Source organism: Schistocerca serialis, chromosome 1, assembly GCF_023864345.2.
Source record: "Schistocerca serialis cubense isolate TAMUIC-IGC-003099 chromosome 1, iqSchSeri2.2, whole genome shotgun sequence".
Taxonomy (NCBI): Eukaryota; Metazoa; Arthropoda; class Insecta; order Orthoptera; family Acrididae; genus Schistocerca; species Schistocerca serialis.
In genome coordinates this window covers 420,132,694-420,146,662 of record NC_064638.1, presented here as the reverse complement: position 1 = coordinate 420,146,662, position 13,969 = coordinate 420,132,694, and the positions used below count along the sequence as shown (strand labels likewise).

The 13,969-nt window shown below is 39.0% G+C and overlaps 1 protein-coding gene across 1 annotated transcript in view; it reads left to right on the top strand.

Moving 5' to 3' along the window:
* LOC126472074 (sphingomyelin phosphodiesterase 4) overlaps positions 1–13,969 on the top strand; it is a 200,193-nt gene that overhangs the window by 15,451 nt on the left and 170,773 nt on the right. Inside the window, exon 4 of the mRNA XM_050099910.1 lies at positions 7,715–7,940. Coding sequence (XP_049955867.1) covers positions 7,715–7,940 — 226 coding nt within the window. The remainder of the gene's footprint in view (positions 1–7,714; positions 7,941–13,969) is intronic.

The following is a 13,969-nucleotide window of genomic DNA, read 5'->3' as shown; positions in this document are numbered from 1 at the left end:
CAATTGCCTTGTTCACACAAAGACAAATCTTCGGACTTGCAGATAGAGTTGATTAACAGAGCACTCACTTTAAAGACAGTACACATATTGATTAACTAAGACACAGCACTGCTTCCCAATGGTGACCCTAAAATTATTTAATGCTCTACTTAAGAATATTTAATCATTACCATTCGAACTATTAGAACTAAAATGTGTGTATTGAAAGATCAACCTTTGTACAGTATTATAGAATACTTCTCTGGTAATAGAATAATGTCTACATGAGCTGCAACTCGGTGCCAATAAAAACAGCAGCAACCCTGTTATTTTGCTAAACTATGTTCTAATGTTGATTGTCTTATAATTTTAAAGTATGCTGTAATCTAGTTCTTAACTTTGTTTTCTACAGTATCCATTTTAGTATCATTGTTTAGATTGCAATATTGTATTTGTTTTATTGTAGTAATATTGTAGTAAATGACAGAATTGGTAATAATAGTAATAATAAGACTGTAACATCTGACAACTGGACATATTCCAAATTGCAAGGAGAATATTAAATTGTGACTAAATCCATCAGCAACTTATAATGACTTTTGTTTGGAGCTGATGGAAGCCAAAATTTTAGCTGCTAAGAGGCGCTGCAAGTATTTTGTAAAAAATGTTGAAGTTGCACATTTTTCCCATGTGAAGAACAGTTTATAACAGCGGTTTGTAGTGCCCTGCCTGTATAGCATGCGACTCGGCAAATCACTCACGGAGCAGCGTATAGCAGAATTATTCGGAGTTCACAGACATCAGTTTTAAGCACCTAAAGCCTGGTTTATCATGGAACGAATGGAAGTGAACATGTACGAATGAGCATTTGCAGAAAATTCACTAATATGGATAGAATCGTGTATACTAGAGGGAACGGAAGAGAACACAAGGTGGGGAACATTGCGTATGAAAACTGTGTTATTAGTTTTTAGTTTTTGGAGCTAATATTCAGCATACAGGATACAATTTTATCTTGTTAGAGCCAGAATGCGAAACTTTGCTGTTCAATAAGGGTTATTTTGCATGGCAAGCTCACTGTTCTTGATGGATAATGTAAAATGGTGCAGAGGAGGAAGAATTTAAGTGTCTCAACTTGTATGGAAGCATGACATGCGTGGAGATCGTGCTTCTTACTCGGAATTGCATCCATCTCTACTTAGCACTGGTCCAAAATTTTCCTTGTATGTCACTGCCATTTTTCCCTGGCTTCTCATTACCATTGAGGGGAAATTTATAAACACTAATTACTGATGTTGAGCATCATCTCAAGAGGTGACACAGTTAGCGTTCGTTTCCACTATGCGTGTAAGGTCTAATGGTCATATTATTAAAAATAAAAAAAAAAATAAAAAAATATGGAAATGGTCTAGTGGCAAAGTGTGCGCTTTGTGATCCACAGAGCGCAGGATCAAATCTCGTTTCGACCACAGCTTTTTCACTATGACTTTTAATTGAACATTCACTTCTCACAGATGTTGGAGTGGCCACGAAAGACCTGTGGTTCGGATTCCATGTTAAACGGCAGGTCTCCATTTTCCAGTTAGGTAACTAGGAAAGATTAGGGACATGTAAGTAGCTGCAGTGGCATCCAGTTGAAAGACTGCAAGAGGCCTTTTGGATACACCAGACAGAATTCTCTTTTTCTCGTGCTTGTTAGCTTATTTGCTCCAGTGAAAATTTGGTTTAAGCTATACAGACATTTTTTTTGAATAACTTCATTTCGACAATTCAATTCTTGCACATGTAATTCTGATAAAAGTGGCTAGCAGAGAAAATAAAATTATTGCAGTGTTTGATGTCTCAGATGACTTCCATCAATGAGGACTTGTAATGTGTTGAAATGAAATGTGTCTTGCTGTACTACATTTTATAACAATTCTTGTAGGCCATTCCTTATAATAACGTTTGAATGTTGTACATTTGACTGTTACCGAAACAGTTCTTTGTTTATTCCCTGTAGTCATCACAAAAACGCAAAGTCTCTATTGGACGACAGAAACAAAAACTTTTCTTGCACCAGGCACACCAGACAAAGGAAAAATTGATGCAGTCAGTCACTTCGGAGTAACCTCTAGTTTTATTTAGACAGAACTGGGATGGAGTCAGAAATGGTCCCGGTTGTTGTTCTGCATATTGCGCTGCATACCTGGCATACTTGATCAAATTCGTAAAACGTGGCGAAGAAAACTGGTATTGCACAAATGACTGGAGCTTAAGAATACTGTTCCGCTGATAGACCTGAAATGAGAGAGAGGTATCAGAAATTATGTTGTCTAATAATTTTCTGAAAAATGCTTGTGACTGTCGAAAAAATTCATTATCGAGAGGTTGAATCGCACTAGTAGTGGCAGGTGGGATCCACATTATATCTACAGATTTTTCATCGTCCTCCGCAAAAAAACAGATGCATCATTACATCCAGACCATGAATCCAACAAAAGCAATGAATTAGCCTTTGCAGATGGCAGGAATACATTTTGAACAAAATGTTGAAAATTATTTTCTCCCATTTTTCCAGATTTTGATATGTTTGATTACAAGATTTTTGCAACTAAACAGTCCATTTTTTTAATTTTTGGTCATAATTTGCCTTGCGGTTCTTGAAGACAGAGATACAGCTGTGGAAACAGTAAACCATTCATACTTATCACTGGCATTATCGTATATGAATGTGTCATTGCATTCATTGATTGGGCAACTGACTCCATCTTTTTTTCGCCCTGAAATGATAAAGTGCAGTGAGAACAGAGTTCTTTCACAAAACATGACTGATCAGCATTATAAACAGAAGTTGTGGGGATAAACAGCAAGTTTCATCTTTACGTCAGCTATGAATTTCTCTATAGTATTGGCTATCACTGGCAGCTGTTCTATACGTTTACGTGACGTAAACTTGGTAACTTTGCGACTTCCTATTCTGTACAATTTCTTGAACCTGCGTAGCAAGGAAGACAAAACCTGGAAATTAGCAGTGTTCATGTCAGATGCAATTTGGAGGGCCCAGTCTTGTAGATATCCATCGGTAACACTGCATAGCCTCTCATAAGCAGTTCTAAATATTTCAAACAGTTTTTCATTCAGATGGTTTTGGGTTTCCGTTTGGCGTATATTTCTTACTTCATGTAATTCATTCCTCCATTTGTACAGGTCATGCTCCAATTTTACGAAATGAAAATGCCTTTGAACACTGCATAACTTCAAGCATTTTTCCCTGCTTTGTTTAACCAATATTTCACTGCATTTTCTTTGTCACTGAAAGCTGTTGCAGTACGTGTGTGTGTGTGTGTGTGTGTGTGTGTGTGTGTGTGTGTGTGTGTGTGTGTGTGTCTTTTAAAGACTTGGAAGGTATTCTTCATCAGAACTGTTACTGGCACAACTGATGTCACCTGAACCACAATTCATGGATCGTCGCAGTTATTTCCTATTTCTTCTAACGTATCCACAATTTCAAATGAAATGTTGATATTATTCGTATGAATGTCAAGGAACTCGACTAACAAATGATGCATACAGTGTTTACATAAAAAGGAGAGAAACCGGTCTTTTGCTTGCTAATGCGACTGTACTTCGTAGGGTGTGCTCACCCAGGGGGATTGGTGGTGGAGGGTGTCTGGCTGAAAATGCAAGGCAAGCCAGTCGCCTGTGGGCTCTTGTCTTGCCAGCGTCGCGTGTTGAGTGGACACGTCGCAGAGTCGTTGGTCGTGACGCAAATGCTCGAGCAATGTTAAGCCATAACGTTTTGTGTGAAACTAGGAAAATTGGGTACAGAAACATTGGGTATGTGTCGACAAGCCTACGGCAATTATTGCCTGTCAAAATCCCAAGTTTTCAGGTGGATGAAGAGCTTTAAAGAGGGCCAAGACAGCGTAGAGGATGAGGACTGCTCCAAACGCCCGCCAAGCAGCAAAACTGACGAAAACATCGACCCCGTGCACATTTTATTGAACACTGATCGTCAGATGAGTGTCAGGGTGATAGCAGACGACCTCAGACTTGATAAAATAACATTGTACATTGCCACCAAAGCATTATCGAAGAGGAAAATCTGTGCCAAGATGGTCCCAAAGATTTTGTCAGATGTTCAAAACAAAACATGTGTGGCTGCCTGCCAAGACAATCTCCAGAGCATTGAAGCTGATCCAGAATTTTTAGATAACATTACCACTGGAGATGAAACCTTGGTGTTCGAGTACGACCCGGAGACAAAGCACATGACTGCCGAAGGGCACACCACAGCATCCCCACGTCCAAAAATGCTCGCATTCGCAACGCGAAGGTGAAGGCCAGGCTTATTTCGTTTTTTTGACGTTAGGCGCGTGGTTCATCATGAGTTTGTGCGCCAAGGCCAAACTGTCAATAGTGCTTTTTATTGCAAAGTGCTCAAGAGGCTGGAAGCAAGGGTCCATCGTGTGAGGCCAGCCATTGCCATCCTGGACTCAGCGTTCACGGCAGCATTTGAAACATGGAAACCTTACATGCAGCTGAATGTTGACTCTCAAAGGTCATACATTGAAGAGTACTAAGTTGTTGTAGCAATAACTACAATAAATTTTGATTCACAAGCTCAGCCTCATTACTTTTTATACAAACCCTGTATGTCCTCAGGAGAAATAGGTGATTTCGGCTGGAAACCACATCCTTCATATTTCATCATTGCTAAATTGAGAACATTAATTGGATTCCACATTACTGTGAAACAGGAAGGAAAAAAGGTATGCCTTACAGAAGTACAGTAAATATTAATTCAGCTTTATTTGTATTGTCAGTACTTACCAATACTGCAAAAAGCAGCTGATAATTTGTAATAGATGTTACTTCAGTGGCTAATTCAAGAGAATAGTAACTGTGTCCTTTAGTGTCAGAAAGACGATCAGCGAACGGTAACCTGAAATGTTGTTTACAAATTACAATTGGGTTGCGTTGTGTTTCCAGTTTACAAATGTATTGTCGACCTTGGCTGTGTGTGTGCCTAGTTGCGCATGCGCAGTTCCTACTGTGCCAATAGGGGTGTACACTTTTACTGCCGCCTGGCAAGCTATGAATTTGGCAATTTTCAACTTTTTTTTTTAAATACTTGCAGCTGCTAAGGCAGCTAAAATTTTGACAGTGCATTTCTTTTGTTATCTTTTTCTTCTGTAAAAAATTTGAAGGTAGGTTTCAAGAAGTCTTATTGGACCATTCCCTTGTTAGTCTACTGAATGAAACAATTCCATCTGTGTGTAGGAGAGCAGTGTAGGTGTTAGCCGACTAGTATAATCTAAGAATTTATGAAGAACCTCTACCCACCTTTGGATAGAGCATCACAAAAGTTATGTGACACGTTACCATTATCGAGAAACCGAAAGGAAGTCAGAAAAAGCTTGTGCAAATGCTCACTGAGAAAAAGATTTGTTATTAGCCTACAGAATTTAAGGAAGTGATTTACATACATATGGTGGAGAAGATGGATACTGATCTGCAATTTGAGATCATAACCAGTTTAACATTCACATGACTTTCTTACAGTCCACTTGTTTAAAGTCTCAGAATTGCCTCTGTGTGAGACCCACCACGTTAGCTGAGAGCGCTAATGCGCTGCTTCCTGGACTTAGGTTGGTGCGCCGGCCCCGGATCAATTCCACATGCTGGATTAACAAGGGCCGGTGTGCCGGCTAGCATGCATGTGGTTTTTAGGTACTCTTCCACATTCCACTAGGTGAATACCAGGTTGGTCCCCACATTCTGCCTCAGTTACACAACTCGCAGACACTTGCAGCACGTTCGCACTATTTCATGAGTTACACTAGACGCAGACAGCTGGGGTACACCGATTCCATCCCGGGGGGTACAGAGTGGCTGGAGGAAGGGCATCCAGTCACCCCTTTGAATTAACCATGCCAAATCCGATGGTAACAGTGCCGATCCTGCGCAAACTGTGGGACAAAGGCTCATACAGAAGAAGAATAAGAAGAAGAAGAATTGAATCAGTGTGACTCTGCAACAATAGCTATCATTTTTTTCCGGTTGGAAACAATATTTTTAGTTCATACAGCACTGAATCTGCTGTCTGTGAAAAAAAAGTCGTGCTTTTGGCATATTATTGTACATTAACAAGGAAATTGCCTGTTAATTTCATCACTGAAATATTTGTAGATTATCTTAAAAGGCTAAGATAACAATTTCAGGCAATTTTGATGAGAAATTAGCCAGAACATTTACAGGAAATAAGTTTCCTGGTACATCAGGTAAACTCTTGCAAAGCAGTTACTACAGAATGAAAAGACTATCTGCAACATGAGTCATCATGAGAAGCATTCTTTTAATACCAGCAGCAGTTGATGGTGTTAATTACTGTCAAGGTCTCACTTCTATGAAAGAACCATTGTATTTTTAGACACGACAAGCTGAAATCTACATTATATCCAAGGGGTAGCAAGCTCTTAGAAAATTATTCAAGATATCTTTGAAGGCTAACTCAGTCATATGCCACATGTAGTTGCAGATTCCATTTTCAGTAGACTACCAGCAAAACTGAAAGATATCTTAAAATCTAAGTTGAAAGCCATCCTTGTGGTGTACCACTTCTATTCTTTACAGGAATATCTCACAGTAGTTAAAAACCTCCCACTGCATTTTGCTACTTAGTTATACTGACTGTTTGAGATGCATTGTTGTGGTTTATCATCTTTTAATTTTTTGGTAACACGCTATGAACTGAAGTAGTGACTTGTACAATGGTAGTCGCTTTGGATCACACTGTTCCTGAGTAAAAAAATTGATAAGAAATAATAAAATAAGACAAAATTGGCCTGTATTGACATTCTCAAAAATAGTTGCTTGCGAGATACTGACAAATATTCTCAGAGTGGAAATACAAAATCCGTCTAAGGAAGTGTAAAGACACCTATCATATCTGCATAATGGAGGCAACATCTGTGATGTGGAGGAAAGTAGAGTAGTGCCACCTCTCTAAATGCCTCTGTGAGCACATCTTCTGCTATTATGAGAACAAAGAACTCATAACAGTTAAGTTCATCTGCTCATTAAAACTGATTTCTACAGGAAGTATTTGTGATGTTAAGCTGCAAGATCTCATATGGGCCAGTGCTGCATCTTCCTGTTTAATATCCACAGTATGTTTCACTAGCACATTGACGAATAAAAATTTTACATCAAAGCCTGTTTTTAATTTTAAAAGTGTGTTATGGCCCTACCCTTTGTACTCATTGTGAAGTATGCAGGAACGACTAAGAATCTGTAGCTAATTCTGCATGTCTAAAGTATAAACATTTACATAATTTAAGGAATTCGATAATAATGCAGGCTTTTCAATCTGAAAGCTTGCAACATCCCCAGTCAGGTTTATGTGCCTGTCAATGACTCAGCACCTCTACTATTTGGTGAGTTGTTACTTTTACTCCTTAAGTTATTTATATTTCACTAAGGACTTCCCAAACACACAGATATCAGTTTAAGTATACTTGAAGTGTTCTTTAAGGGAATTTAATTATAACTGTATATTCCATTGTTCATTTCATTCACTCAGACTCAGTCTAGTAGCCAACTATTCAAACTGAAGTTTATAATATTTGTTGGCGTTACTTAGGGAAGAAAAACCTTAAGTAAATAACGAACTTTGTATTCTTGTACCATAACATTTTGAGACATCTCTGAATGTTGTTAATTTTCTTGTATGTTACTTAACAATTGTAAGATCCATTTGAACTCTACATGACTCATTTCGCTACACATTTGGTAGACCCATGGCTCCAGCTGCGGCGACCACCAGAAGCGAGTGAAGGCTTTTGGGATTCTGTTTACATTATGTTAGCTGAAGAATATCTATCACATTTTCTGCCTTGTGCACCAGGTGCACAGGTGCGTCCACATGTGCCAGGTCCTGCATTGGCAGTACCATTGGTGCGACATACTCCAGTGAGGTAATCCCTTTGGCAAGTTCTCGGTAGTACACATATACATTGTTTCTTCTAGTACAACAGAATTGTTTTCATATATTAATGGTTTTGTTCAGGACGTGAGTGATCACTTAACAAAAGTTATCATATTGAACTATTCAGTAATATTAAATTAATTTTCTCTAAGTGGGTTTCCCATTTTTGTATGTGTTGCTGGATTGTATCTTTCAGAGTGTATGTTTTCAGCTCCTGTCCCATACCTTCACTCTTCTGCATCCCATAGACAACTGAACAGCAAAAGTTGACTATGGCCATTATAAAACTGAAAAATTGTTTGGAATCAGTGGGTGATGATAGATTACCAAAAGGAGGTATTGCGATACCATGTAGTTAGGTATAAGTATGTAGAAGCAACTAGTTTGTGAACAAACCTATTTCCCATTTCCCCTTGTCAAACCACCCCACAATCCATCTACAAGGGAGTCCCCCTCTCATTATCCAATATCACCCTAATGTAACCAGTAGCATCCTAACTTATCTGCAGTCTCCACCAGATCTTTGACTGCCTGGAATGAGGAACATGTTTCTCTTCTCACAATTCCACCAAATTCTCCCAGAGTGGTATTCCAACACCCCCCACCCAATCAACGTAATATCATGGTCCATCCACGTGCCACACCTGCTCGCAATCCCTTCTCTATAGAAGATCTGTCTTGGGTCTATCCACCTAGCACATCCTATTCCATTCCTGTCACAGGCATATCCCATTCTATCAGATTTAAGTCCACTGGTGAAAGGTAATGCATGTTGGTAGCTGCCCAAATAAGATGTGCGTCCTTTGTGCCCCACAATTTACATTATTTTGATTGTGATAAAATAATGCTTCAGTGTTCGTCTTTGGCACATTGTTGTAGAAGTTATCATAGTTTCAGCTAAGTAAAAAAAAAGGCAAATGTAATTTGCAGATTAATTTACATAAACAAGTTGACTTTCAAATTTTCCTTTCCGTGAAACTGCATGTGCCAGATTCAGGTGTCTCTCTCTCTCTCTCTCTCTCTCTCTCTCTCTCTCTCTCTCTCTCTCAGATTTTCATTAGCTGTGATTGCTGTTCACTTAAGCAATTTCATAGTAAATTGTCATTTGTGATTTAGTTGCTGTAATGCATATTATAACTAATGTTACATCTAGTTTTTCCTTAAAAGGAGTTTATATTATCTGCACTTATCATAAAGTAATACAATTTTGTTAGTGACTATCACCTCATAAAAGCTTCAGGAAACTAGTAACTTTGATCCTAGGTTTGTTGCTTATGCATTTTGCTTACCATCAAACTGCTTTAGTTCTTAAAGGAAGTTATTAATATTTTTTGCTTAACAGATTAAAAGAAAATCAATAGGGTTATTTTATACATTTTTACAACTCTTTAAAACATTGCACTAGCCACAATGCAGCTTCACTGTGAATGCTGTTCTTGAATCCAGGGTAGGTTATTTGACATTCATAAGCAGCAGGAAATCACCATGACTGCTGTCCAATAATTAGAAGCTCCTGCAAATGGGTCTAGTGGGAGTGATCGCAAGAGTTCTGTACCAAATATATACCAAAGATGTCTCACATGCTATCTGCTTGAGTGGATCCTGTTTCCTCTACAGATACATACAGGATATCCAGGTTCCTCTACAGATACATACAGGATATCCAGGTTCCTCTACAGTTACGTACAGGATATCCAGTTTCCTCTACAGTTACGTACAGGATATCCAGGTTCCTCTACAGTTACGTACAGGATATCCAGGTTCCCCTACAGTTACATACAGGATATCCAGTTTCCCCTACAGTTACATACAGGATATCCAGTTTCCCCTACAGTTACATACAGGATATCCAGTTTCCTCTACAGTTACATACAGGGTCTGTCATCACTCATCCACTTGACTGTCAGTGACTTGTCTGTGGCAGGCCTAGGCACCTGTACAAGGGAGATATGGACCAAGGAGAACTCAAGATGTTATACTGATCCCCCTAACCAATTACTTAAAGGAGCTGTCTTTCACTGAAACCAGAACTGAGCCTGTAAGACCCACTTCACCTGTTGAGAAACCTGCCGTGTCCTATGTCAAGAGGAGGTAAATGCAGAAGGGTAGGGGTCTATGAGCCGTCAACACTTCAAATATATGGTGAATAATGATATCCCTTAGGGATATGATGGCAAGGGATGTGAAGGAACACTGATGGACTCTGTGTATATGCATGTGGACCTCATTCACCATTTTGAAGAAGCTGTTCCACCAGCCAGTCAGGAAACAGGGCAATCAACTGCAGATCTTGGCACACATGGGAACAAACAATGCCTGCCATCTGAGCTCTGAAGTCATACTTAAATCATTCCAGCAACTGGCAGAGAAGGTTGAGAAGACCAGCCTTGCACAGGGATGTGCAACAAAGCTCACTATTTGCAGCTTTGTCCCAGAACTGATTATGGCCTCCCAGTTCTAAGTGGAAGGATTCAGCCAGAGACAAAAGGTTCTGTGACAAGCTGGGATGAGACTTTCTGGACTTGCATCATGGTGTTGTGAACTGTTGGGTCCACCTAAATGGGTCATGCATGCACTAAATATCAGAGGAGGCTACTGCCCAGGTAGCTGACTGCATTTGGGGTGCATACAGGTAGTTGTAGGGGACTTAGAAGTGATTCAAAGAAATGGCCCCTAAAGGTGAGAGTACTAAAACCCTTGTGCTTAGCTGCTGAGGCATCCACAACAAAGTGTCAGAGTTTGAAGCACTCCTAAAAACTTTGGAGCTCCTTTTATACTAGGTACAGAAAGCTGGTAAAACCTGAAATTGATAGCACCGAGGCATTTGGGGGAAGTTTAAGCGTATATTGAAAGGGCAGACTAACAGTAAATGGGGATGGTGTATTTGTCACAATAGACAAGCAACTCAAATCCACTGAGATAGAAATGGAAACTGTGTGTGAGATAGTGTGGGCAATATGCAGTATCAAGAATGGACACAAACTTGTAATCAGATTCTTCTATCAGTCACTAGACTCACTTCCAGATAAAACACAAAACGTTTGAGAAAACCAAAGGTCAATAGTAAATAAGTTCACCAATCATATCATCATCATTTAAGGAAGTGTTAATTGCCCAATAATCACTTTGAATAATTAAAGTTTTGGGAGTTTGAATAATTACAGTTTTGTGTGTGGTGAGCATGACAAGGCATTCTGCAAAAAATTTATAAATGCATTCTGTGAGAGAACATATTGTTCAGTGGCCCATTCATGATGGAAGCAAAAAACAGACTTGACCTCTTTGAGGATGTCCACATTGGATCTGCTGTCAGTGCACCTCTGCAAAGATGAGTGATATAAATATTAGTGTCAACGGTGTTGAGAAACAGTGATTACCAATGTACAAAGAGCCACTAAATCAAGTAGAAGAATTAACATTTTCAGCAAACTAGATAAAGAGGCAGTAGTGTCATATTTCAAAGAGGAACTTCAAGTATGTAGCTCTGGAGAGGAGCATGTAGAAGAATAGTTGGCAGTGCACTTGTATCTAGTAGAACAGTTAATGTTGAGAGGGACCCTTTGTGGTATAGTCACTGCAAATAAACTTCTAAAAAAATAGAGACTACCGCATGATAGATGTAAAACAAAGCATAGGGCTTTAGATAGAGAAATACTGAAAAAAACACATTTGACTGTCAAGAGGGCAATATGTGAAGCTTTCAGTGATTACCATAACAGAACATTATGGAAGGATCTGTCGCAAAACCCAAAGAAATTTTGTCATATTTAAAGGCTGTTAGTGGTACCAAAGTTAGTGTCCATACACTAATGGATGAAAATGAGGGTAGCAAAGCAAAGACAAAAATGCTGAACTCGGTTTTCAAATATTCTTTTACAAATGAAAACCCAGGAGTATTTTCTCACTTCCACTCTTGCACCACTGCGAAGGTGAGTGACGTAAATATTAGTGTCAATGGCATTGAGAAGCAGCTAAAATCTGTAAAATTGAACAAAGTCCAAGCCCCTGCACTGAAGTTGTGGCCGAGTTAGCCCTTGTTTTAACTATAATCTACCATAGATTGCTTGAACAAAAAACTGTGCCCAGCAATTGGAATAAAACACAGGTCACAACCGTCTACAAGAAGGGCAGCAGAAATGATTGAAAAAACTACCGTTCAATATTGTTGACATAGATTTGTAGTAGTATCTTGGAACATATTCTGAGCTTGGGCATAATGAAGTATCTAGAACAGAATGACCTCTTCCATGCCAACCAGCATGGGTTCCAGAATTATCAGTCATGTGAAATTCAACTCGCACTTCCTCAAGTGCCTTACTGAAATTTTTGTATCAAGGTAGTGCAATATTTCTGTTTCTGAAAAGCATTTGACTCAGTACCACATCTATGCTTATTATCAAAAATATGATCATATTTGGGTATTAAGTGAAATTTGTGACTGGATTGAGAATTTTTTGGTAGGGAGGATGCAGTATGTTATCTTGGATCAAGAGTCATCGACAGGGGTAGAAGTAACTTGAAATGTGCCCAGGGAACTGTTTGGGGATCCTTGGTGTTTATGTTGTATGTTAATGACCTTGCAGGCAATATTAATTGTAACCTAAGGTTTTTTGCAGATGATGTAATTATCTATAATGAAGTACTGTTTGAAAAAAAAAACTGTAGGTATGAATATTCACTTGGCTCCTCATAAGATTTCAGTGTTTTGCAAAGAACAACAACTCACTTTTAATGTTCAAAAATATAAAATTGTGCTCTTTGCTGAAAATAAAACTGTAGTACCAAATGACTAAAATATCGATGAGTCGCAGTGGACTGGTCATCTCAAATACCTGGGTGTAACACTTTGTAAAGATGCAAAATGTAACAACCACATAGACTCAGTCATAGGTAAAGCAGGCGGCAGACTTTGAGTTATTGATAGAATATTAGGAAAATGCAGGCAGTCTACAAAGCAGATTGCTTTCAAACCATATACAGTAAAGGGCAGCATGAGAGGTCGAGGTCACAGGTTTGTCTGGCATGTGGGAGAGCATCACAGAGATGCCAAAAGAAATGAATTGGCAGATGCTTGAAGTAGACGCAAACTATCCTTAGCAAGCCTGCTTACAAAATTTCAAGAACTTGCTTTAAATGTTGACTTGACCAATATATTGCAACCCCCTACACATCACTTCCATAGCGATCGTGATGATAAGATTAAATTAACTACAGTGCACACAGAGAATTTTAAATAAACGTGCTACCCATGATATTTGTGTGAATGAATTGGGAAGAAATCCTATTAACTGGTACAGTGGGAAGTACCCTTCGCAGTGCACTTCATTACTTCACTGATTTGCAGAATGTGAATGTAGATATAAATGCATATGAAAGCAATCCTGTCGTATACAGATTTTACTGCAGCTTCTGTATGTGAGCTTGACCACTAGCACCATCACCTGAATGAAAGGATACAGCCAAACTATGGCCAACAGCATTATTGATTGTCCAGTTACAGAACATGCTGCAGAGCACAATGTGCTTGACTTTATTGCCTGCTTCACAACCCACACAATCTGAATGACCTCCACCCCTGAAATACTAATTTCTCTTAAATCACGAAGATGGGAACTGTACCTTTGACAAATTCTTTGATACCATAGTCCTCCTGGCCTCAGTTTCCACTAGCCCCTATCCCCCACCCCACCTTCTCTCATGTCCCTGCACTAACTCCATTCATCTACATTAACACTTTTTTCGTTTTCTCTATCCTATCTCCAATCTCCTCACCGATTGCCAATCCACCCCTCTACTTTCTGCTTTGTGCACCTTCTGGCTTGTTCCTCGCAGCAATCACCTCTTCTTTTCCTCCACCTCTTGAAATGCGACAAGTTTCAGACAACTTAACGTTCTGCGAACAACCCTAAATTTTTTTATTATGTGCTAAATTGCAATGTCTACATTTGTTTGTCAAATTTTCCCATTCTTGAAGTATTTTAAATTCTTGTTATTATATTTATAAAGTTATCAATCTCA